This window comes from Siniperca chuatsi, linkage group LG2 (assembly GCF_020085105.1).
Source record: "Siniperca chuatsi isolate FFG_IHB_CAS linkage group LG2, ASM2008510v1, whole genome shotgun sequence".
NCBI classification, from domain to species: Eukaryota; Metazoa; Chordata; class Actinopteri; order Centrarchiformes; family Sinipercidae; genus Siniperca; species Siniperca chuatsi.
The window spans coordinates 18,913,332-18,934,666 of NC_058043.1; the positions used below are offsets into that span (position 1 = coordinate 18,913,332).

The window sequence follows — 21,335 nt, forward strand, 5'->3', positions numbered from 1 at the left end:
ATTTATACCTGTGTAATGATCTAATGCTATTCACATTAAAAACACCTAATATATAACAGTACAGTATGTACTGTACAATCATTCCATATTTTTGTCTTCAGAGACCAACATGTAAAAATAAAGCATCAATTAACCTTTTTTCATCTTTGACCAGCTCTTCAACAAAAAACAAAAAAATTCCCTTTAATTAGGTGATACAATTGAGAACAATTTCTGGGCTTTAATGTTGTGATAAACATCTGTGTTATACTTGCATTTGAAAAAAAACAAAACATTAAGGACCATTCATTCACCTCCTAAACTAATTGCACCTTTGTGCAAAAACAGAAAATGTATGTGAAAACATGACTCAAGTACACAACTGTATTAATAGTCCTACAGCCATCACAGGCCTAAACGTTGCTGTTTTATTCATGATGCAAGCATCCAATGAACAAATTCCCAGAACGAGGTTGCAACACTGCCTGTTCAAATCTCAAGAACTAGGTCAATCATGGCAAAGCACATACAGCTCTAATGCTTGTGTCCTGTCCTGTGTTCCACCTTGTAGTAGCCTTTATTAAAAGCACAGATGAACAAAGCGTGCTCTGACCTACATTCTGGAAAGGATCTGACACTCTGGAAACAAGGCTTTCATTATGACCCTAGAAAAGGGGGGAATGTATGTATTTTAACACATCCCTCGTCATACAGGACACACGTCTACCATTAATCTTATCCTCAGATGGCATACTTTAACCACAAGAAAATGTCACAAGTAGGCCAGGCTAATCATTCTCAAAATAAAAAGCACTCAAGCCAAATGTGTGTGCTGAACATGGTGGTATCAAAGCAAGCTAATGGACTAGTCTCACAGCCACTTCCTTTCTTCAATAAAGAATCAGCTTTGTAGAGCAAACACCACACGTGTTTGCGTCATTGTATTACAGACAATACTTTACTCTTTTCCATTTTATATCTTCACGTGCCCTTCAGTCATCACTTATGTGCATTAATGAGTAATTCATCAAACCATGCACGTAGAATACAATTTTTTTTAAAAAGCAGGTTTTTCATTAAAGGTTTTTAATACGTCTCCACTGTATCAAACCAAACTAGACGACAGCGGCAGGACAACACAAACAGCAGACAAATTAGAACAAGGCAAGGGATGTCAAATTATGGCAACACAGCAAAAACAACAACATAACTTACAACCAAAATGCTTAGGAATTAATTTCTATGATGAACAATCCCGTAAAATAGAATCAGATAAACAATGATATACAGTATCTCTATCAGATAAGAGACATTTTAATTTCAGTCACTGGTTGTTTCTGTGACTTTTATTTGATGCAAGATCAATTTGTGAGTCTTACTGGTTGTTTAAAATTAGACTGCTCCTCCATATTCCGACATCTCTACAAGGAGGATTGATAAATCTAAAACAAAAAGCCTTATAAAATATAAAATGTTCACCCAGCTCCAAAAACTTTGATTCTGTCTTCTCTTTCTTGCTAGTTTTTTTATCCATCATCGCTGAAGATCATATACCGTAGAGCTGAGTGGTGTTGTTTCGGATGGTGGCGAGCACTGTGGCCATGTCTTCCCCCTTTAGCAGGCTCAGCTCCTGCAGAGTATGGATGCCCATTCCAGGATGTGAAAACCGGCACACATCTTTACTCACCTGTTAAGAGTGAGACACAGTTATCGTATGTATGTAGTCAATATTTACTCCCCCGTTTGTTTAAGTGTACCAGCGCTGTAAAGAGTGCAATGCTGGCCATACAAAGGTTTGACAAATACAGGCTTTTGAAAATCACTATCAACAGTTTTAGACCTAAAGCCTGGATCCCACCAGGCACGGCTGCGTCGCATTCCGGCTACGATGTGGCCGCCAGAGCTGAATGCGGCCATTCTAGACAATGCTTGTGATCGTACCAGATGCGCCGCAGCGCGACCCAGAAGCAGCTCTCAGCTCTGCTCCGCTGTGAATATGCAGCGAGTCTATTTTTGACGGAACCTGCGTCAAGCTGCACAGAGCAGATACAACAGTTGTCTTTGTAATTTTTATGTTGTTTTTCAAACAGAGCACTATGCTGTGAGCCCAAATGGATCAGCCGATCAATATCCATCTTGATGAGTGTCAATGGAATTATGACATTAACATCCGAATCTATTGATCGCGTGATCAAAAGTCATAATTTTATTGGTTGGCTCGTTTTTGTCAGCATCCGAAATTCGCTGAAATCTAAATAGCTGATATTTTGTAGCAATTATCAATTTCAGTTTTTTTGTCCCTTCTTGGCATTGTGAACATTTTCAGACAGCATTTAGACCATCATGGGATGCTAATACTAAAACCAAGACTAATACACAAGTCTTTTTAAGTGAGTTAGCAGCACCTTACTGCAAAACTAGAATTAACGCCCTGCGGTTGTATGCTTCCGCCGACTAGTCAAGTTGCAGTTTACATCCATTTCTCTCCAGACTTATAATATATAATGTGAATACTTGGAAGGAAAAGTGTATTTTTTGGCTAAATGGAAGTTATCACTATATTGATGATACATAAGTATGATTCCTGTGAATATACATTGTTGAACTGATTAATGAAGGATTATCATAAATGTTAAATGCTAAACAGGTAAACACGTACTTGATTACTAAGTAAAGATGGATTCTTAGAGTATAGCTACACAAAATGTGGTGCTTTTGTTTTCTCCTGGCCTTTTTAGGTGCTAAGGCTCTCTATGAGCTGTAGGTGAAATTCACTCACAGGATCACGATTAGCAAGGCGCGCGTCAATAAGCTGCTGGCAGTCACGTTATTCCGATGACGCTCCAAATTCAGAATGAGGCAGGAAGTGAAAGGCAGAATGGACGAGATGGAGGAAAGCCCGTACTGTGCTAGTTATTGTTTACTCATTGTGTCGTCCCAGTCAACATGTGTGTGAAATCTGGAATCGCCCAATTCATTCTTAAATTATGGCTAAAAACCTATTTAGAGGTCACAATGACCTTTGAGTCAAAAGTGTCACCTATTCAGTGTCTGACCAACTGTGAAATATGGTCCCTTCTCTTCCTGAGTTATGGTGTTGAATAATGGCCAAAAAAGTGTTTTTTTCCAGGACATTATGATGTCAGTGAAGTTGACTTTTGACCATTTGGGTAATAAATGTCTTCATCGTTGTATCCCACTAAATATCTGTGTGAAATTTTGTTATAATTACCGCATCAATTCTAGAGTTATGGCCAAAAACGTGTTTGTCAAGGTCATTTTGACCTTTCAGTCAAACGTGTCACCAATTCATTGTCTGACCAACTGTGAAATATGGTCATTAATTTTTGAGTTATGGCCAAAAACGTGTTTTGTGAGGTCACAATGACCTTGACCTTTCACCACCAAATTCTAATCAGTTCATCCTTGTGTCCAAGTGAACATTTCTGCCAAACTTGAAGAAATTCCTTCTAGGCGTTCCTGAGATATTGCGTTCACGAGAATGGGACGGACGGACGGACAACCCAAAAACATAATGCCTCCGGCCACAGCTATCGCCAACACAGAGGCATAAAACCCCCCACCATACTTGTTCAATGGCACGGAAACCTGAAGGACAAAAAAAAAGAAGATTTACAAAGATAATTGTCTGGTAACATTAATAAATTAGTAAAGAAATGGATGACATAAATGACAAATATTAAATATTTATTACAAGGCTGGAATTGCTCTAACCAAGGATCTTGCAGCTTTTCACATTTTCCAACTAACGATTAATTTTATTATCAATCGATAACTGATAATTATTTTCTCAAATCATCGTTTGGTCTTTAAAATGCAAGAAAATATTGAAAAATATCCTGTTTTGTCTGACCAACAGTCCAAAACCCAAAGATATTCAGTCTACAGTGACATAAAATGTAGAAAAGCAGAAAATCTTAACAACTGAAAAGCTAGAACTAATGAATTTTTGGCATTTTTCCTAGAAAAATGAATTAAACAATAAACTGATTATCAAAATAGTGGCACATTAATTTTCTGATGATCGACCAATCGATTAACAGCTCTAATTGCCATGATCCTGTTTACATGATTTAAACAGTTTCAGTTATGAAGAGTTTTCTTTGGATCTATTTTGAACCATGAAAAACTATTTTAGAAGTATCATCCAGTCAAACTATGCAGTCCAAGGTGATTCACATGAGTTGAATATACATTATATTGCACATACTTATTCAGAAATGACTATATTCCTTTGAGTATTTTTGAGGAGCTGGAAACAAGCCTGCCAATGATTAATGACATTAGAACAATGTTTTGGTTTTCCTGGGCCTCAATTTAAACATACCTGTCTGGGCAGGAAATATGGTGCGTCTGTCTCCAACACAATGCGGTTAAGAGGGATCTGGCGGACAGCATCTCGGGCCTCAGTGGCCCTGGAGTAGGTGATCAGGGCTGTGAAGCCCACATACAAGTTGGGGAACTCTGTCAGGAAGGGCTCAATCACTGGATAACTGTTTGTGAAACAGTGCCTGGAAAACAAATAAATCAAGAAAGAAAATTCACATATTAAATGCATAACAGTTTACACTTTGAAGGCCCTTAAAGTTATAATCCTCAAGATATCAGTCCTAGTTGAAAAAAATAAACTAATCTGCAGACAAAAATGACATTTTTCATGAATGACTATGTGCTCAACACTGTGACAAATACATTGTGTTTCCTGTGACTGCTTCACTATAAAAGCCCCCCATGTTTTGCCAGTTGAAGTCTTTTATTGTGAAGCTAACAGTAACACTGGATGCTGCAACATGCTGCATCATTTCCTGCCAATCCCTCATGTGTAGTTAGGCAATTTGAATCCAGTGCAGGAATGGCGGACTCCGCCACCAACAATGAAAACTACTATTTAGAGAGATAATTACAGAATGTAAATGTATTAAATGGCTATTGCAGAAAAAAATGTTCATCATAAATAGCATCAAAAATGGGGTTTGATTTCATCTTAAGGATAATAAATTTAAACTGAACAGAGTTACTAACTAAATACTAATCAGATGATTTTCCTCCACACACACCTGTGAATTTTGTATTCCCTAGGGACACACTTCTTCATGATTGGCAGCAGGTCATCATCTGCGTCCCTACAGTGGATCACCAGAGGCTTCTGCATGGCCACAGCCAAACGCAGCTGACGCTCAAACACCTTCACAGAGAAGCAGAGAAACAAAACACGGAGCACAACATTCATTATTATTTTACAATATTATCATTCCATTCCACACAATAAAGGCATATCTGGACTGCAAAGCTTTATTCAACCATACCAAACTAGACCATACCTCTTTCTGCCTGGAGGCATCAGTGGAGTTTTTGTGGGAGTAGTCCAGGCCCATCTCACCAAATGCCACAGCTTTTGGATGCCGCATGGCCATCAGTATATTGCGCTCATGGACACTTGAGTAGTCTTTGGCAAAGTGGGGGTGGCATCCAAATGCCCCCCATACCATGTCTTCAGCCAGCAAACCTTCCCACAGGGCCTCCTTCGCCATGATCCCTGGGTTGCAGAAGTCGGCAATACAGCCTCTAAACTCTGGAGGAAAGCTGCTTTGATACAGCCTACGAAAGCTGCTGAATGTCCCGCAGAAGCCAAGTTTTCCATAGAGCATGTCTAGATGGCAGTGTGTGTCTATGAAACCAACCTGATTGTCCAGGTAGGGGTAACTGGTCCACATAGGTTCTGCCCCCATGGATAATCTTCTTTTAGGAGTGGCACCACGAGTAAATGAGTAGGGGGGGTAACGAATGGAAGAGCCAGCATCTGACTGCCTGCGTGTGGTTGTGGAGTTCAAGTAAGGGTTCATTTGTCCTCTATTTGAGTGTAGTGGCAGAGCAAAGGGATCCGATAAATGGGCCATAATGTTGGAGGAGCGGAAATTCTCAGTCTCAACTCTGGATGCCTTTGAAGGGCCCATGTTTTGTGGGTGGGGCTGCTTGAATGAGACAAAAACTGTCCTCTGTGACAGTGAGAAAGGCCCCTCCATGTCCTCAGCCACTGCTTGGATGGCCCCAGTGGTTTCATTAGTGGAAGAGAAGGTGAAAGAGGAAGTTGCAGGTCCCTGGGTATTCACTAAGGGCCTTTGCCATCGTTGGCTGTCAGAAGAGCCGTCCTGATGAGTCTTGAAACAAGACAAAGAATTTGGGATATACTCCAGAGCAGGGAGGGGCGAGTCACAGTCCTCATCTTTCGGTTCATTTTCTGTAGCAAATAACTTGTCTTGAGAGGTTGTCTCCACAAATACGGAGTCCTGAGCAACAAATCTCTTGGGTGAATCTTCTCCTTTTAGCACAACACTCTGAAAAACATAAAACAAATAGTGAAAAAAATTACAAAAAACACTTCCCTTTAGCTTTTAATCCTCAATGGCTTGATGATTATTCTACGGTCACAATATTTTAAGGATGTCAATTTCCTTGTTTCTGTACAAATATTATGGTCACTTTTGATTTTCAAAAAATTAAAATATTAGCTAAATGAACAAAAAAAGGCAACAAAAAAATTATATGCAGCTAAAACATTTGAAATTATAAATAAGCAAACAAAACTACAAGAAAAGATAGATTCCTGAGTGTTAGTTGACTTACCCGTCCATCTGTTTCTGGCTCTGAGCTGTCACTTTGGGCTTCTGTGTCCCCAAACACCCGAATGGGGGACCACTGATCTTCCGAGATAGAGCCACTTTCCTTGGATTTATTCTCAGGTTTGATCGAGGAACAGTAAATTTTCACGACAGTTTTGTCAAGTGAAGCTGGACTGGGCAATTCAGTCTTCACTGGTGAGGATACAAATGGCAAAGACAGGCTGTTAGTGTCAGTCCTGGGGATATTAGTAGTGCTGCATCTTGCTTTTGTGCTGTCAATGGCTGCAATCAATGCCATCCTGTATATAGCCTTTGATCCCTCCTCGGGTGTCCTCTCTTTCTTTTTCAAGACGAAAGAGTGAGATGGAGATGGTGATACTTGCTGGCTCTCTGTGGATTCCAGCTGCTTGGATGAGTTGTCCATAAGATTTTCCTGATTTTTACAGTGCAAAGGGACAAATAAATCAGTAATTTCTTAACAAGAACTCAATATAATGCATGAGATAACACATTTGACTCTAGTTTTGATCAAAACACTTTAGATGTGCCATTAAAAGATGGGCAGAGCAAGATTTGCAGTAAAAATGTACCTTTGAAGTTCTGAAATAATCAGAATTTTTCCTGGAAAGTTTCCTCAGCTTAACTTTGCCTAAAGAGGGCATGCTTTCACCGAGCTCCTTTGCTTTTCTCTTGGGAGTGTCCAGACTCAGTGCTCCAAGGCCGTCAGGTCCTAGAGAGTCACTGAGGGGCAAAGTGTTTGAATCTTCATTCGGTGACATATTCCAGTGAGAGGGTGTGTCTGTGTCTCCCCCCTGAAGATGTGTGGGTGAGGTGACTGCAGTTCGTAGCCACTTAATCGTCAACTTCTTTCTGCTGCTGTCCATGACTGAGATCCTAATCCAATATACAGTTAGAAAAGTAATGAACAGATCTGTATGACCATCTAGTACAACATGTGAGCAACAAGGTAAAAAACATGAAAGCATCACTGCTAAAATACTCAAGATAAAAAATTCAGTATTCAGTCATTTTTCCTACAATAAGAGGATATAACTCTGTCTGATCAATTTAGTGAGTAGATGAATACCTTAACAGTGGCCACACAAATATATAGCATTTGCTGTGTGAAAAAGTATTTTTTTCCCCCTATAGATTAGGAACTGCGTAAGTCTAGATTTGCAACCAAGGGTAAAGGTGCATTTGCTGTCATGGCACCTCAACTGTGGAATTAATTACTGTTCACAATCTGTACCGCTACTTCTATATTTTCTTTTTAAACGTCAGCTAAAAACACACCTTTTAAACTGGCTTTTAACTAACTTGGATTATTTAAAATCTCCTATATATTATTTTATCTTTTATTATTTTATTTATTTATACCTCATTTATCTGGTTTTAGTTTTTACTGTATAATTGTATTAGTCTTTTGTGTCCTTTGTTATGGCACTTTGCAACTATGTTAAGAAAAGTGCTATTCAAATCAAGTTATTATCATTATTAAATTCATATCAGCTGTATCAGTTTTTTATGCTGATGGCAGAAGTGGTCTTTGTTTAAGGTGAGGTGTCCCCAAGGCTGGGCTACAAACTGGGTAAAGCAGGGCCCCTGTTTGCCAATTTGGTTTGTTGTCATTTGATTAATTGCAACTTTGTATGGGAATATACACCACTAAATCATTCTTAATCAAATTACCACAGTGCAAACCTGGGGCCACATAGTATCCCAGGGATAACGGGCCCCAGTAAGAGTTACTGTTGCCAAAGTAAGATCTAATGGGGATCCAAATTAAAAATAATGTTCACAAAAACAGCAAATTTTTGCCCCAAGCAGGTTAATCTGGCCATGTGGCTTACCTCCATTACAATGGACTGCAGGAAACCCTGAATGATGTACTGGTGCTGATCTAGCCATAAAATACAAATACTTTAATTAACTGGTCAAACTTATATTATAGTAATAGTGTTTGGGGGGGTTTGTGCAGCTCTAACGTTAGTTAAATTAGTCGGTAACGTTAGAAAAGAAACTAAACTGCCATTGGCGACATGTTGGTAATAAATGAGGCCGTTACCTAGCACCTTCACTTTAGCCAATGAACGCTAAGGCTAACTAAGTGTTAGCTAACATTAACTTACCTATTTTCACTTGTTGATTCAAACTACAACCCAAAAAGTAGCTAAATGTTCTAGCTACAAAAAGACGCTTAGTAGCCACTATTATTTTTATTATGACTTTACACTTATAAGCGAGTTAGTTATATTAGCTACATTGCTAAATGTATTTATCTAACTAGCTAACGTGAGTTGTGAAGTTACCTTCTTAGGCTCCACACCGCCAGTGTCTACTTGTTAGCTTAACGATTTCTTGCTAACATGTCTGAACAAAAACTAAATTTGAAAACTTTTCATTATCATGTTTAATATTGGCGTGAATTAAACGGTTTGTATTTAAATTAACCGCTAGATGGTGGTAAAGTTGTGTTTTCGACCGTTTGAACGCCACCAAACGACCAGATTAGGCTACATCTCGCGAGATCAATTCTACCATCGAGATTTGACTAATGAGCGAAAACCACCGTGAAAACAGGTGGGGTGCATTTGCTGGGATGAACACGAAATTTGGTCACATGAGATACATATAGGTACAGATACAGTATAATTGCTAGACTAGAAAGCATAACTGCAGCAAACAGTAAGAACAAATATCATTTCAAACTAAGAAGTTCGTTAAACCTACCTTAGAAATGCTTGGTGGTCAACTCATTGGAGCAAAGTATGGATGTGTAGTCAAGGCCTGCTGTGCTGAGCCATTCATACCTGCAAATGCTGAGTGCTCAGAACAATAGCCTTAAAACATGGTGTCCTGCTTGATAGCAATTTATGTTTTGAGCCACATATCACTAAGCTTGTCCAATCATGTTTTTATCACCTCAGAAGCATTGCAAAAATCCGTTCTATTTTAAATCTTAGTGATGCAGAAACTGTTGTACATGCTTTTATCTACTCACGCTTTGATTATTGTAACAGCCTGTACACTCGTCTTAATCAAAAAACTCTGACACGACTGCAGACTGTACAAAACTCAGCTGCTAAGCTGTTAACCAGGACCAAGAAGTACGACCACATCACACCTGTTTTAGCCTATTTCCATTGGCATTGGTTGGTTTTAGGATTGATTTTGAGATCTTGTTGATTACTTTTAAGGCTCTTCATGGCGTGGCTCCAGACTATATTTTAGACCTTGTAATCCCTTATGAACCTTCACGTAGTTTGAGATCTTCGGGCAGGGGTCTCCTGTCTGTTCCTGAGTCCAGGATGAAAACTAAGGGGGACAGAGCCTTTACCATCAGAGCCCCAAGACTCTGGAACAACCTGCCCAAAGAAATTAAGTTTTTTAATTAATTAACACATTTTTATCGGAAAGCATATCCTGATTTTACCTGAACTGGCTGTTTCTTTTATTGCTTTTGTGTATTTTATTTTTTTATATTTCATCATTCACTGTGGTATTTTATTTCTCTTGTTGTGAAGCACTTTGTACTTTTTGCTAAGTGCTCTATAAATAAAGTTTTATTATTCTTATTAAAAAACATAGCCAACTATGAAAGTAGCATCTCTTGATGCGTTGATTTGTGATTTTACTACCCAAGGCTAATTTATTTATACAACATACATAGCATACATTTAAACTTTAAAAGAAATTGAAAACAAGCTTTTAAAGAGTGAATAAAAGAAATGTATAATGTTTATACTGATATAAAAATGAAAATAAATTAAAACAAGATAAAAGCCATAAACAACATTTAGAAGGCAGCAGAGAATGTAGGATTTAAATCCTGTTTTTAAAGGTGGTCAGAGGTAGGACAAGTATTTGTACAAGTTACAGTAATGCTGAACAGTGATACTATACAAAAGAGGTGTACTCACTACATTTCAATTTCCTTACTAGCTATCTACAAAATAACACAACATAATAAACAGTGGTCATGGTTTCCCAATGCCAAAAACATCTTTTTTCCTTCTTGCTCAGAGTGGAGGGTCAGATAGTGTATATAGCAGCTCCCCTTGAGCTGCTCCTAGAGTTTGTTTTTTTATTCAGCATACTGTAGTAGTTAGGTTAAAGTATTTTACGCATTATCGTAAGCACATTATTTCAGTCACTACAATGTTTTGATTCCCAGGTTTAATACTTCAGATTAACAGCATTTCCACTGAAAGGCAAATCAGTGTGTGGACACTCTGGTAAGGTGATGAGAGATTAATTATATATTGTACCCTCTGAGTGAAATCATATGGTTTAAAGTAGTTTAAAACAAATTTAGACAGAGGGTTAAAAAAAAAAAAAAAAATCTTAGTAACACTTTAGATTTTTGGTAATCCCAGAGAGGTCTTGTAGGCACCGAAGCTGTATCCTTTACCTGTAAGGAAGGAATGAAGATGCATCAGTCTTCTGACTATTGTGTAAACCAATCGCAATGTAAAGTGACAACTAAAATACATGATACCCTCTTAAAAACACTGCTTTAGAAGTGTTTACATTCCTTTTATGAAATACATAAATAGATGCTGATTATCTGTTCAGATACAGGAGGTGCTGCAGATTTTGATCCTGACACTCAAACCACTTTATGACATACCAACATAAAATTATTTGTGTGCAGACTCTGAGGTCTGTGAGGGACAAATGAAGGTTAGGATCAAACCCAAAGGTCTGACCTGCTGCTCACAACAATGCACCAAAGTCAGTCAGGACAGAGCAGGGAGGGATTTCTGTAATCTTTGAATATACAGTGCCTTGCGAAAGTATTCGGCCCCCTTGAACTTTGCGACCTTTTGCCACATTTCAGGCTTCAAACATAAAGATATAAAACTGTAATTTTTTGTGAAGAATCACCAACAAGTGGGACACAACCATGAAGTGCCCATTCCTCCTTGCAAAACAGCTCAGTGAAGTTGGATGGAGAGCATTTGTGAACAGCAGTTTTCAGTTCTTCCCACAGATTCTCGATTGGATTCAGGTCTGGACTTTGACTTGGTCAGTCTAACACCTGGATATGTTTATTTTTGAACCGTTCCATTTGAGATTTTGCTTTATGTTTTGGATCATTGTCTTGTTGAAAGACAAATCTCCGTCCCAGTCTCAGGTCTTTTGCAGACTCCATCAGGTTTTCTTCCAGAATGGTCCTGTATTTGGCTCCATCCATCTTCCCTGTCCCTGCTGAAGAAAGCAGGCCCAAACCATGATGCTGTCACCACCATGTTTGGCAGTGGGGATGGTGTGTTCAGGGTGATGAGCTGTGTTGCTTTTACGCCAAACACAACGTTTTGTATTGTTGCCAAAAAGTTCAATTTTGGTTTCATCTGACCAGAGCACCTTCTTCCACATGTTTGGTGTGTCTCCCAGGTGGCTTGTGGCAAACTTTAAACGACACTTTTTATGGATATGTTTAAGAAATGGCTTTCTTCTTGCCACTCTTCCATAAAGGCCAGATTTGTGCAGTATACGACTGATTGTTGTCCTATGGACAGAGTCTCCCACCTCAGCTGTAGATCTCTGCAGTTCATCCAGAGTGATCATGGGCCTCTTGGCTGCATCTCTGATCAGTCTTCTCCTTGTATGAGCTGAAAGTTTAGAGGGACAGCCAGGTCTTGGTAGATTTGCAGTGGTCTGATACTCCTTTCATTTCAATATTATCGCTTGCACAGTGCTCCTGGGATGTTTAAAGCTTGGGAAATCTTTTTGTATCCAAATCCAGCTTTAAACTTCTCCACAACAGCGTCTCGGACCTGCCTGGTGTGTTCATTATGCTCACTGCTTTAAATGGACCTCTGAGACTATCACAGTGCAGGTGCATTTATACGGAGACTTGATTACACACAGGTGGATTCTATTTATCATCATTAGTCATTTAGGTCAACATTGGATCATTCAGAGATCCTCACTGAACTTCTGGAGAGAGTTTGCTGCACTGAAAGTAAAGGGGCTGAATAATTTTGCACGCCCAATTTTTCAGTTTTTGATTTGTTAAAAAAGTAAATGAAGTGAAATATCCAATAAATTTCGTTCCACTTCATGATTGTGTCCCACTTGTTGTTGATTCTTCACAAAAAATTACAGTTTTATATCTTTATGTTTGAAGCCTGAAATGTGGCAAAAGGTCGCAAAGTTCAAGGGGGCCGAATACTTTCGCAAGGCACTGTATATATATATATAACTTAAAAGGTTGAGTGCACAGTGGGAAGGCTGAGCAGCAGGATCAGCAATGAAAGAGATTTAGGGTACGGATCTCACTCGTCCCAGCCACATGTGCATGTGAATATCACACCAAGCTAATACATGTTGTATAGGTGACATTTCGCTGCAGTCGGGGCTTAGATCAGTACTTACATGTTGAGCCCTTCTTTTCAACGAGCCAGTAGCGGAAGCCCCTCCTGGCACGGTCATTGAACACATTGCTGTACTGGGGCATGTTTTGAGGTGAGGTTTTTGGTGTGTTTGGGTGCACGCCTAAAGAAAAACATATAATAGTAAAACAGCAGGGAAGCAAATAATAAAAACTAAAAATATTTAAACAACTCCTGTTAATGTGGGACCTACTGTGCCCTTGCACCATGGAGGGAACAGGATTATTAACTGCAGTTTCATCCCGAGTCAGAGGAGGTAACAGTCTGCTGCTGCTGGTGGTGGTATGGTTTAGAGCTCCTTCATGTGATTCATACACTAGGGCATGTAATAAAGCCAAATTAGAGACATGTCTTCCTCTGTAATGTGTACAGAACTTTGCCCTCTCTGTACTGTGCAAGGTGCTCTCCTGGTCACCTCCCAGTTTGATATTATCTGTGAAGTAGGGTCATTTTCACAAACCTCTGTCCTCCAACAAGGCAGCTGGAACTGATGCAAGATAAACTGGAACCTAGGTGGGGTGTGCATAATATCACAAGAATACAAAGTAGTTTATGTGTTTGTGAGTAATCAGTCAAGAGTGTCATTAGTTTATATAGAATTGTGTCAGTAGAAGAGGGGTTTGTTTCATTTCATTTTACCATTGTTTTCATTTTGCTCCAGTGGTCTGTCTGGAGATGTGGAAACATGATTGGATGACTCCTTGGCCAAAACGTCATGCTGGTGAAGAATATCGAAGGATCATGAATAGTAGTTACCGTTTTTTTTTTTCAACAAAGCTACATCACGCACAAACTGCATCCCGCCTGCAAAACAAATACTGCTTGTGTGAGAGACAGAGAAAGCTCTCGACAGTGACCAAGTACTTACTTCTCTCGCCTGAAACGACTCGAGTCCCATGTTTTTTTCTTTTCCCCTGCCTGCATGTTCCTGATATTACTGCACCCGACTCACCTCCACTCACACACACACACACACACACAAAGATGGGTTGTGTTACTTTGTCGCTTAGCAACGCCTTTGGCAACAGTACCCCTGCTGTGGTAAACTGGAGCAGGTTATAATTTCTGAATTTGACATGTTACTTGGAATGGACAAATCCTTGTGTTTGTCTGTGAGTTTATACAGTCAGGCTTGTACAAGTGTTAAATATGTGAAGTTATTCAGCTTGTACCAAGCTCGATATATTACAAATTAAACTTTTCTCCACACTGGCTTAATTACAAATAATGACGTTGCTTTAAAATTTTAAAATGCTCCATTGTAAGAATGAATCATTTTACTGTATTTCAGACATTTTGGTCCATATGATAAATATGAATGACCAGAGAAAAAATCTGAAAAGAAGCTTAACAAAGAATATACTATTACTCTTTAAGATGATCTGAGTGTTGGAATTAAGCGAAATTCAATTTCTTGCACTTGACAGCACTGAGTTTTAATTCCTAAATCATAAAGCAGCAGTCACATTCATTTGATACACTCAAACACACGACTGTACAATTGCAATTAATAGTATCTTGTGTGGTCAAGACAGATATTCTTAGATGTGTATTTTCTTTGTACTCAGTACCCAAAGAGTATGGTTTCGTCATTAGACTCTACTTTTCTAATATAACTTTTCAATATTTTCCTCACAAAATAAACAGAATAGCTTCTCAATATGTAATCACCACTGTATGCTGAGAAGTGAGGTCTCAATTTCACATTTTTTTTGTTTTGTGACCTCATGTTTTAAGTCACTCGCTGTTCTTAGATGCTGAGCAAATGATTAAAATAACAATACTCTTCATAGTACCTTTCAACCAGTAGAAATATATCTTTTATTTAGTTATTACACAAATAAACAATGGAAATATATGTGATATAGTAGCAATGTATGATTTTAAAACAGGGTGACATGAGAAAAAAAGAGGCAAAGAATTACAAAGTAGACAAAAACAAAGAGCATAAACTCCTCAGTCAGTGTTTCACAGCCTAATCTTTAAAATTGTAAAGACAAGGTTAATAAGTTTGTTTTCCTTACAGGAAATCACCTGCAAGACAAACTTTTAGAAGAGACTCTGCCCATTTATGGTGGTCGATATATTTTGACAAGTCTACATTTACCAGGATAGGCCAACTTGGAAAATGCACCCATAATCACTCCATCTTTTTCCAGATTGAAGGTGCCTAAACTAAAGCTTGCTGATGGTTGCTGAATAATTCAGCCTTGGTTAAACTCCTGAGCTTAATAGCTAGGATAACAAAGTAGGGTGTTTTCTGAGAGGAGATGTGCAGTAAACTGGATTAGTTAAGATAATCTTATCTCAGGCATTCCCAAAAAGAATATTAACAACGTATATCTCTCTGAAATTTAATGTGACTATATACATTTTATTTAGTGACCTTTAGAAATTGTGATATTTAGGACAGAAGATCAGTTTCAACACTGCATCCATGACAATAGCATCCTCTTAAGTTCAGTCTTATAAAAATAATCGACTAGAATTTTTTGAGAGCGCTATGACAGGACATGGCTATATGGCAAAACAAAGTACAGAGTAACAATCAGATAGGCATCAAAGGCTAACGTTTTCCCATTTCTGTAGTAGAAATCCTTAGAAATATCATTTTAGAGGATAAACAATACTACTTTCATTGAAGATGCTGTCATAACATTATATAAAAACTCCTCTTACTAAAAGGCAAAAGCAACATACAGTTTTTTCTGCTGAGGAAGACATTTGCTAAAGCCAGTGAGTGAATATAACAGGCAGCAGATCAAACTGAGTCTCCTTTGCAGGAAATGTGAGATCTCTGGGGAAGTCTTTGCAACAGCTGCTCACTGCTTGCTTTCTAATAGTGTGGATTACAATATTGCTCTCCATAAACGACCGTTATCCATCCAGCTGCATGCGTCATTCCTCCTGGCTTTGAATGCTCTCCAGCAAATGCTGCTCTACTCGCTGGTTCATGCGGTGCAGATCTTTCAACACACTGGGCTGATCTTCCAGCTCCTCATGAAGACACCGTGCTATTTCCAAGCTCCTGTAGTCTTCTGGTCGTACCAGACACCGAATAACCTGAAGTGCACGATCCTTGAGGCTGTAAACTGTATAAACCAAACAAGCATTTGTCAAATGTTGAGAAGATAATAAGCAGAGACCACTTTCCTAATGGTCTTTTACGTAAAATAAATTACAACAACAAAACAAACTGATACCAGTGTAACGGGGACAAATGAAAAACTTAGCAGGTTGCAGTACACACTGGATGAAAATGCATTTCACATGTTTTCACATGGATGGCAGGCTTGCAATAAAAATGAAGAGCTGTGTTTGGTTTCAATCACCACAATGCACATCGACTGAACAACAACTGAACAATTTCATTTTTAGATAAAAAACAATTATTTTTCTGTTTGTCAAGTGACAACTGAAAATGTAGGCCTGTTTTATTGCTGCATTTACAAATATTTCTGATGGTAGAAGTCTCAGTAAAAGAGATCTTAAAACCCTGCCAAATAAAGCCGAAAACTACTTGCTTGACCAGATAACACAAATGGAAAACTACTAGTACTATTTTTGTCATTAGTGCCTTTAAACCATCAGACTGGAAATTGTTCACAGCGCTGTATTCAACAGTGGTTCAAATTTACTTTGTTGTATGTCTTTGAGTAGTAATGAATTACCTATGATGAAAATGGCTAATATTTTGAGTCATTTGGCTAATCTTACCTGGTAAAGTGATATTAGCAAATGTAGCATTTCCACCCTCTGCTGGTTTAGGAAGAAACAGTTCTTTGCTGTTCACCCTCAGTGGCTCATCAGTCTCTGCATCTCTGAACATCCATGGGTGACCTGGGAAACCATACATGAAACATTACTACAAAGTGAATGTATTACACAGCCCAAAAGTGATACCATTGCACTGGGAACTAACAAACTGTCGCCCTAAACCGCAAATCAACGCATCAAGAGATGCTACATTCAAATGAGTATTGTGAGCTGTGTCAGAATCAGAGAATGTGCCCATGTCTCAGTAAAATCACAGTGGGGTAAAATATTATAGACATAACATAACGAGGCTTATGTTAGGCTTCTGTCTTTTTGGCAAATACCAACAGCATGTTGTCCCTAGATGACCTCTCTTTATGGTAAACGTAGCTCAAACATGAGACGAAGTAGCAACTTTTGTTCTAAAACCTTATGCATACGTGGCTTGTGATTTTGGAAAGGCTACCTTACCGACGAAGGTGTTAATTTTTCGCCCTGTCCCTGGCTGCAAGTCATCGTATGCCTGAGGTTCCCCGCGGAAATCTATCCACAGTGGTCGTACGACACGGGGACTGCGGTTACAAAAGACCGCATGAATGGGTACTCGACTGTTCAGGGAGCGGACCAGGGGAAGAGACTGCTCTCCCTCTTGAGGCATTGGTGCTGGTTGCTAATTAACGCTAAATTGTTAGCGCAGTGAGACTAGCCGTTTAGCTAATGCTAGCTAGCACCTAGCTGGCAAGCTATCCATGTATGTTGCCTGTTGTCGACACACGGAGGTCGTCGAATAAATAAGCGTATCACTTAATCTTTGCAATTAGATTACATCGTTTATTTAAAAAAACGACTACGAGCTACTATTTTAATAACACTACAGCGGGAGAACCACATATTGTCGCTTCTTCTCAAGATCAACTATTGTGTTTACATTCCTTCTTCCGGTTCAAAGTCCTGGGACGTCAAACTCTTCTGTACTGTGATTGGGCGAGAGGCATGATGACGTCTCGGTCTCACCAGAGCCCTAGAGACAGCTCTGTCTCCTCTTCTTATCTTAAAGATATTATTTGTTACTATACTAATCCAGATGATGGCGCTCTTGAATATCAGATTAATTTCATTCTTTTACATCAGTTTAGTAAAAAACAGAAAAAAGTAATAAGCTTTTGAAACATTATGTAACTTTTTTCCCTTAAACCTCTGACTGAATATGTTTACATTTGTGTACATTTCCTGTTTTTTTGTCACTGTCTTTTAACATTTAATTTTGATTTGTATGTGCGGATATTGTTGAATGTTTGTATATTATCCTTTTGTTAATAAATAAATTAAATTAAATTAAAAAAGACATCTCTACTGTCACAGAAGTTTTGTTTCATGTGTTATTGGTGGTACAGACTGTGAGAAGCAAGAAAAGTAATTACAGGTATTAAAATGAATAAACATAGGCGCTGTTGTTAAAGTGTAGCACTCCAAAATTTGGATGATAGTGTGATTTAGGTACATTTACTCAAGTACTGTACAGTTTTAAGGTAGTTGTACTTTATTTGAGTATTTCTATATAATTTTACTCCACTAGGCCACATTTCAGAGGCATATGCTTTTCCTCCACTGCATTTCTCTGACAGTAATTACTGCTTTGCAGACTAAGATTTTACAGACAAAATACATGATCGGTTCATAGAATATGTTCAAATGTTAAGATTAAACTTCCCAACAGTATATAAAGTGGTCAAAAGTATCTCCACCTCGACCAGCTACGACATTAATAAACACTAAAATGTGTAATAATAAAACACTGACAGGGACCATACTGCACAATGAGTAGCTATAATTTTACTTTTGATTATTTTGTTGATAATACCTCTGTACATTTAAAAAAGTAAAAGTACAGTACAGTAACAGTACTTGTAAGTACTGGATGAATTGTTCCTTTTACTTAAGTAAAGGTTTTTTGTATACTTCACCACTATTAAAAGCGATTAAGCACAAAATATTCTTCCAATAGCCCCATTATTGTATCAAGCAATCCTGGCTGTAATTAAGGGTCTGATAGAAGTCTTACTAAACTTGACAAAGCTACTGAAAAACAGTCACCTCATCGTCTATTTCACCGGTATAATAATTCCATTATGAGCACAAACACAATGAGCACAGGCTTCTTCTTTTTTTTTCAGCTGTAAAGAATAATAAGACTTTTTTTGCCAGGTAGTACTGAAAAATCTAAGCTCCACCCAGTTTCATCGTCACATAAAACACAGGGGCACAGCTCTAGAGAGCTTCTCGAGTAAGACCACCCTCCTCTCTGGAGATTATTCCCAACCTGAACTCGGCCACAACAGCAGAGCTTCAATTCACCTCCGGCACTATTTTACATAAAGGTAGGTAGGAATATTTGCTATAAAATTACCTTTCTGACATAACGGTTTTAACGTGTAGCCTTATTTTATAGGTCCTTTTTTCCAAACGAAACTTTTCTATATAATGAAAAGTGTTAAAGTCCTCAATAATTATATAACAAACTCGGCTCTCACCAGACATAGCCTACAACAATATGATACAAGAACTTTTTAGGAAATTTTTTTTTTAAATGACGAGTTTCAATGGCCTATAGACTGTTTGTTCCTATATTCCCCAACAGCCTTTTTCCCGTCAGTTGGCAAGTCTGAACTCTTTCACGACCCAAACACAATGCGTCCTCTGAATGACAGTGACTTTGTGGATGCGGAGGACGTGGCGAGAGATGAGATTCTGGCCAAGTTGGAGATCGCGCTGCTCGGTGTCATCTTCGTCAGCGCCGCCTTCCTCAACACCGCCCTGCTGCTCGTCCTTTGGAGACAACGCAAACAGATGTCAAGGATGCGCGTCTTCGTCTTCCACCTGTGCCTGGCGGATCTGGTGGTCGCTTTCTTCCAGGTGTGCCCGCAGCTCATATGGGTCATCACGGACAGATTCGTCGGACCAGACCTGGTGTGCCGCCTAGTGAAGTACCTGCAAGTTCTCGGCATGTTCTCATCGACATACATGATCGTGGTGATGACAGTTGACAGATACCAAGCTGTCTGCAACCCGATGGTGAAGTTCCAGCGGAGACGCACAAGACTGAACATCCCTGTGTGCATCGCTTGGGGGATTTCTCTGCTGGGCAGCTTGCCACAGGTTATTATTTTCTCCCAGGTCGAGGTAGCACCCGGTGTGTTCGACTGCTGGGCTAAATTTATCCAACCATGGGGGCTGCAGACTTACATAACCTGGACCACGCTGGTCATTTTTGTTTTACCTGTTATTACAGTTGTTGTTTGTCAAGTGCGCATCTACCGAGCCATCCAGATCAACCTTTCCCAAAAGATTCAACAGCAGGGCAGCGTGGGTCTCCCACTGCCATCCAGAGCCAGCGGTGTGGCCGGCATGTCCAAGGCCAGGGTGAAGACGCTGAAGGTGACGGTGGTTATCGTGTTGGCTTATATTGTCTGCTGGGCTCCCTTCTTCACTGTCCAGCTCTGGTCCGCCTGGGACGCACATGCGCCAAAAGAAAGTAAGTCATTAAGTATTTCTGTAAGTATTTTTATTATTTTACTGTGTATTTTATTTTGGATTTCCCACTAAATACGTGATCAGTAATTACATAAAGTCAGAGTCTCGACGCGCTATCCGAGAAGTGCGTATTTACGCACAAAACCCATAAAGTAGGTGGCAAAGGACACTTCTTTGCAAACACATGACGCTTTGCACCTCTCCTGTCATTCCAGCTGCGACTTTCACCATCCTGATGTTGCTGGCCAGTATAAACAGCTGCGCGAATCCCTGCATTTACCTTCTGTTCAGCGGTCAGTTTCCCAAGAGGCTGGTGACACTCCTGTGCCAGCGGCAGTCAGACGGTAAGGATTCAATGCATGACGAGGCGACGCTGGAAAGCACGATGTACACGAGCTTCAAAAATGTCTCTGAGTCCAAATGAGGACAACGCGTTAGAATCTGGAAACGGAAAAAGCCTGTAGGGATAAAAGCTGTGCGAAGTCTGTGCGCCTCGCGAAGCTGCCTCTGCGCTCTCTCTGCATTTGAACGACAGATTCTTCTGAACAGGAGTTATGGAGATAAGAGATACTGTATCTATCTGGGTCTTTGACAAGTGAAAATATGTCATAGAAGCATTCATCAAAAGCAAACCTGAAATGACTGGCCATGAATGTGAACTGCGCTCCAGATGATGTTGGATGGTGTTTTGTTGGGCTGTTGGGAAAGTAAAGAATCAGTATCGACCGGAAACAACTGGCGTGGATCATGTCATCACATTGTTATGACTGTGACAGTTTTGATGTGATATAAACATATTCCTCACATTTAATAGAAGCTGGATTTGGACTCCAGGAACACTTTTCAGACAGATTCAAAAATTGAATTTCAGATAATGCTGTTATGGTTAAAGAAGAACCTATGAATTCAGTTGTATTGTTTTGTGTTGTCCGTCAAAGAAAATGTTATTTTATGTGATTTTGAGCAAAATGACAGTAATTATACTACAGTATTATACCACATCACCTTTGAGCTGAGCTCAGAGACC

General features: G+C 39.2%; 3 protein-coding genes across 5 annotated transcripts in view; 1 reads left to right on the plus strand and 2 right to left on the minus strand.

Annotated features, from left to right (window-relative positions):
• Positions 1–366: 366 nt before the first annotated feature.
• Positions 367–9,471, minus strand: tatdn2 (TatD DNase domain containing 2). Of its 3 annotated transcripts, XM_044177128.1 has the most exons (8): positions 8,933–9,165; positions 8,474–8,523; positions 7,211–7,514; positions 6,625–7,053; positions 5,322–6,335; positions 5,058–5,185; positions 4,328–4,511; positions 367–1,666 (listed from the first exon to the last, which is right to left on the minus strand). In XM_044177128.1, the coding sequence occupies exons 3-8, from the start codon at positions 7,502–7,504 to the stop codon at positions 1,526–1,528; spliced, it is 2,190 nt and encodes a 729-aa protein (XP_044033063.1). In that variant the 5' UTR covers positions 7,505–7,514; positions 8,474–8,523; positions 8,933–9,165; the 3' UTR covers positions 367–1,525. The 3 variants fall into 3 exon arrangements, with proteins under 3 accessions (XP_044033063.1, XP_044033054.1, XP_044033045.1); XM_044177119.1 differs by lacking the exons at positions 8,474–8,523; positions 8,933–9,165 and adding an exon at positions 9,354–9,471; XM_044177110.1 differs by lacking the exon at positions 8,474–8,523.
• Positions 9,472–14,814: 5,343 nt separating this feature from the next.
• Positions 14,815–17,742, minus strand: vhl (von Hippel-Lindau tumor suppressor). Its single transcript, XM_044177203.1, has 3 exons — positions 17,249–17,742; positions 16,739–16,861; positions 14,815–16,113 (listed from the first exon to the last, which is right to left on the minus strand). The coding sequence occupies exons 1-3, from the start codon at positions 17,433–17,435 to the stop codon at positions 15,920–15,922; spliced, it is 504 nt and encodes a 167-aa protein (XP_044033138.1). The 5' UTR covers positions 17,436–17,742; the 3' UTR covers positions 14,815–15,919.
• A 1,094-nt stretch (positions 17,743–18,836) lies between these two features.
• Positions 18,837–21,335, plus strand: part of LOC122866921 (vasopressin V2 receptor-like) — a 2,827-nt gene continuing 328 nt past the window's right edge. Inside the window, exons 1-3 of the mRNA XM_044177189.1 lie at positions 18,837–19,155; positions 19,416–20,309; positions 20,524–21,335. The exon at positions 20,524–21,335 is cut by the window's right edge and continues 328 nt beyond it. Coding sequence (XP_044033124.1) covers positions 19,466–20,309; positions 20,524–20,732 — 1,053 coding nt within the window. The 5' untranslated portion in view covers positions 18,837–19,155; positions 19,416–19,465 and the 3' untranslated portion in view covers positions 20,733–21,335. The remainder of the gene's footprint in view (positions 19,156–19,415; positions 20,310–20,523) is intronic.

Excerpts from the sequence above, each read along its gene's own strand:
- tatdn2 (XM_044177119.1), bottom strand. The coding sequence starts at position 7,504 with ATGGACAGCAGCAGAAAGAAGTTGACGATTAAGTGGCTACGAACTGCA. Across the intron at positions 7,054-7,210 it reads ATTATTTCAGAACTTCAAAG|GAAAATCTTATGGACAACTC; the intron begins GTACATTTTTAC and ends TGTAAAAATCAG. Across the intron at positions 1,667-4,327 it reads CATATTTCCTGCCCAGACAG|GTGAGTAAAGATGTGTGCCG; the intron begins GTATGTTTAAAT and ends CACTCTTAACAG.
- vhl (XM_044177203.1), bottom strand. The coding sequence starts at position 17,435 with ATGCCTCAAGAGGGAGAGCAGTCTCTTCCCCTGGTCCGCTCCCTGAAC. Across the intron at positions 16,862-17,248 it reads AAAAATTAACACCTTCGTCG|GTCACCCATGGATGTTCAGA; the intron begins GTAAGGTAGCCT and ends ATGGTTTCCCAG. Across the intron at positions 16,114-16,738 it reads TGCTAATATCACTTTACCAG|TTTACAGCCTCAAGGATCGT; the intron begins GTAAGATTAGCC and ends TGGTTTATACAG.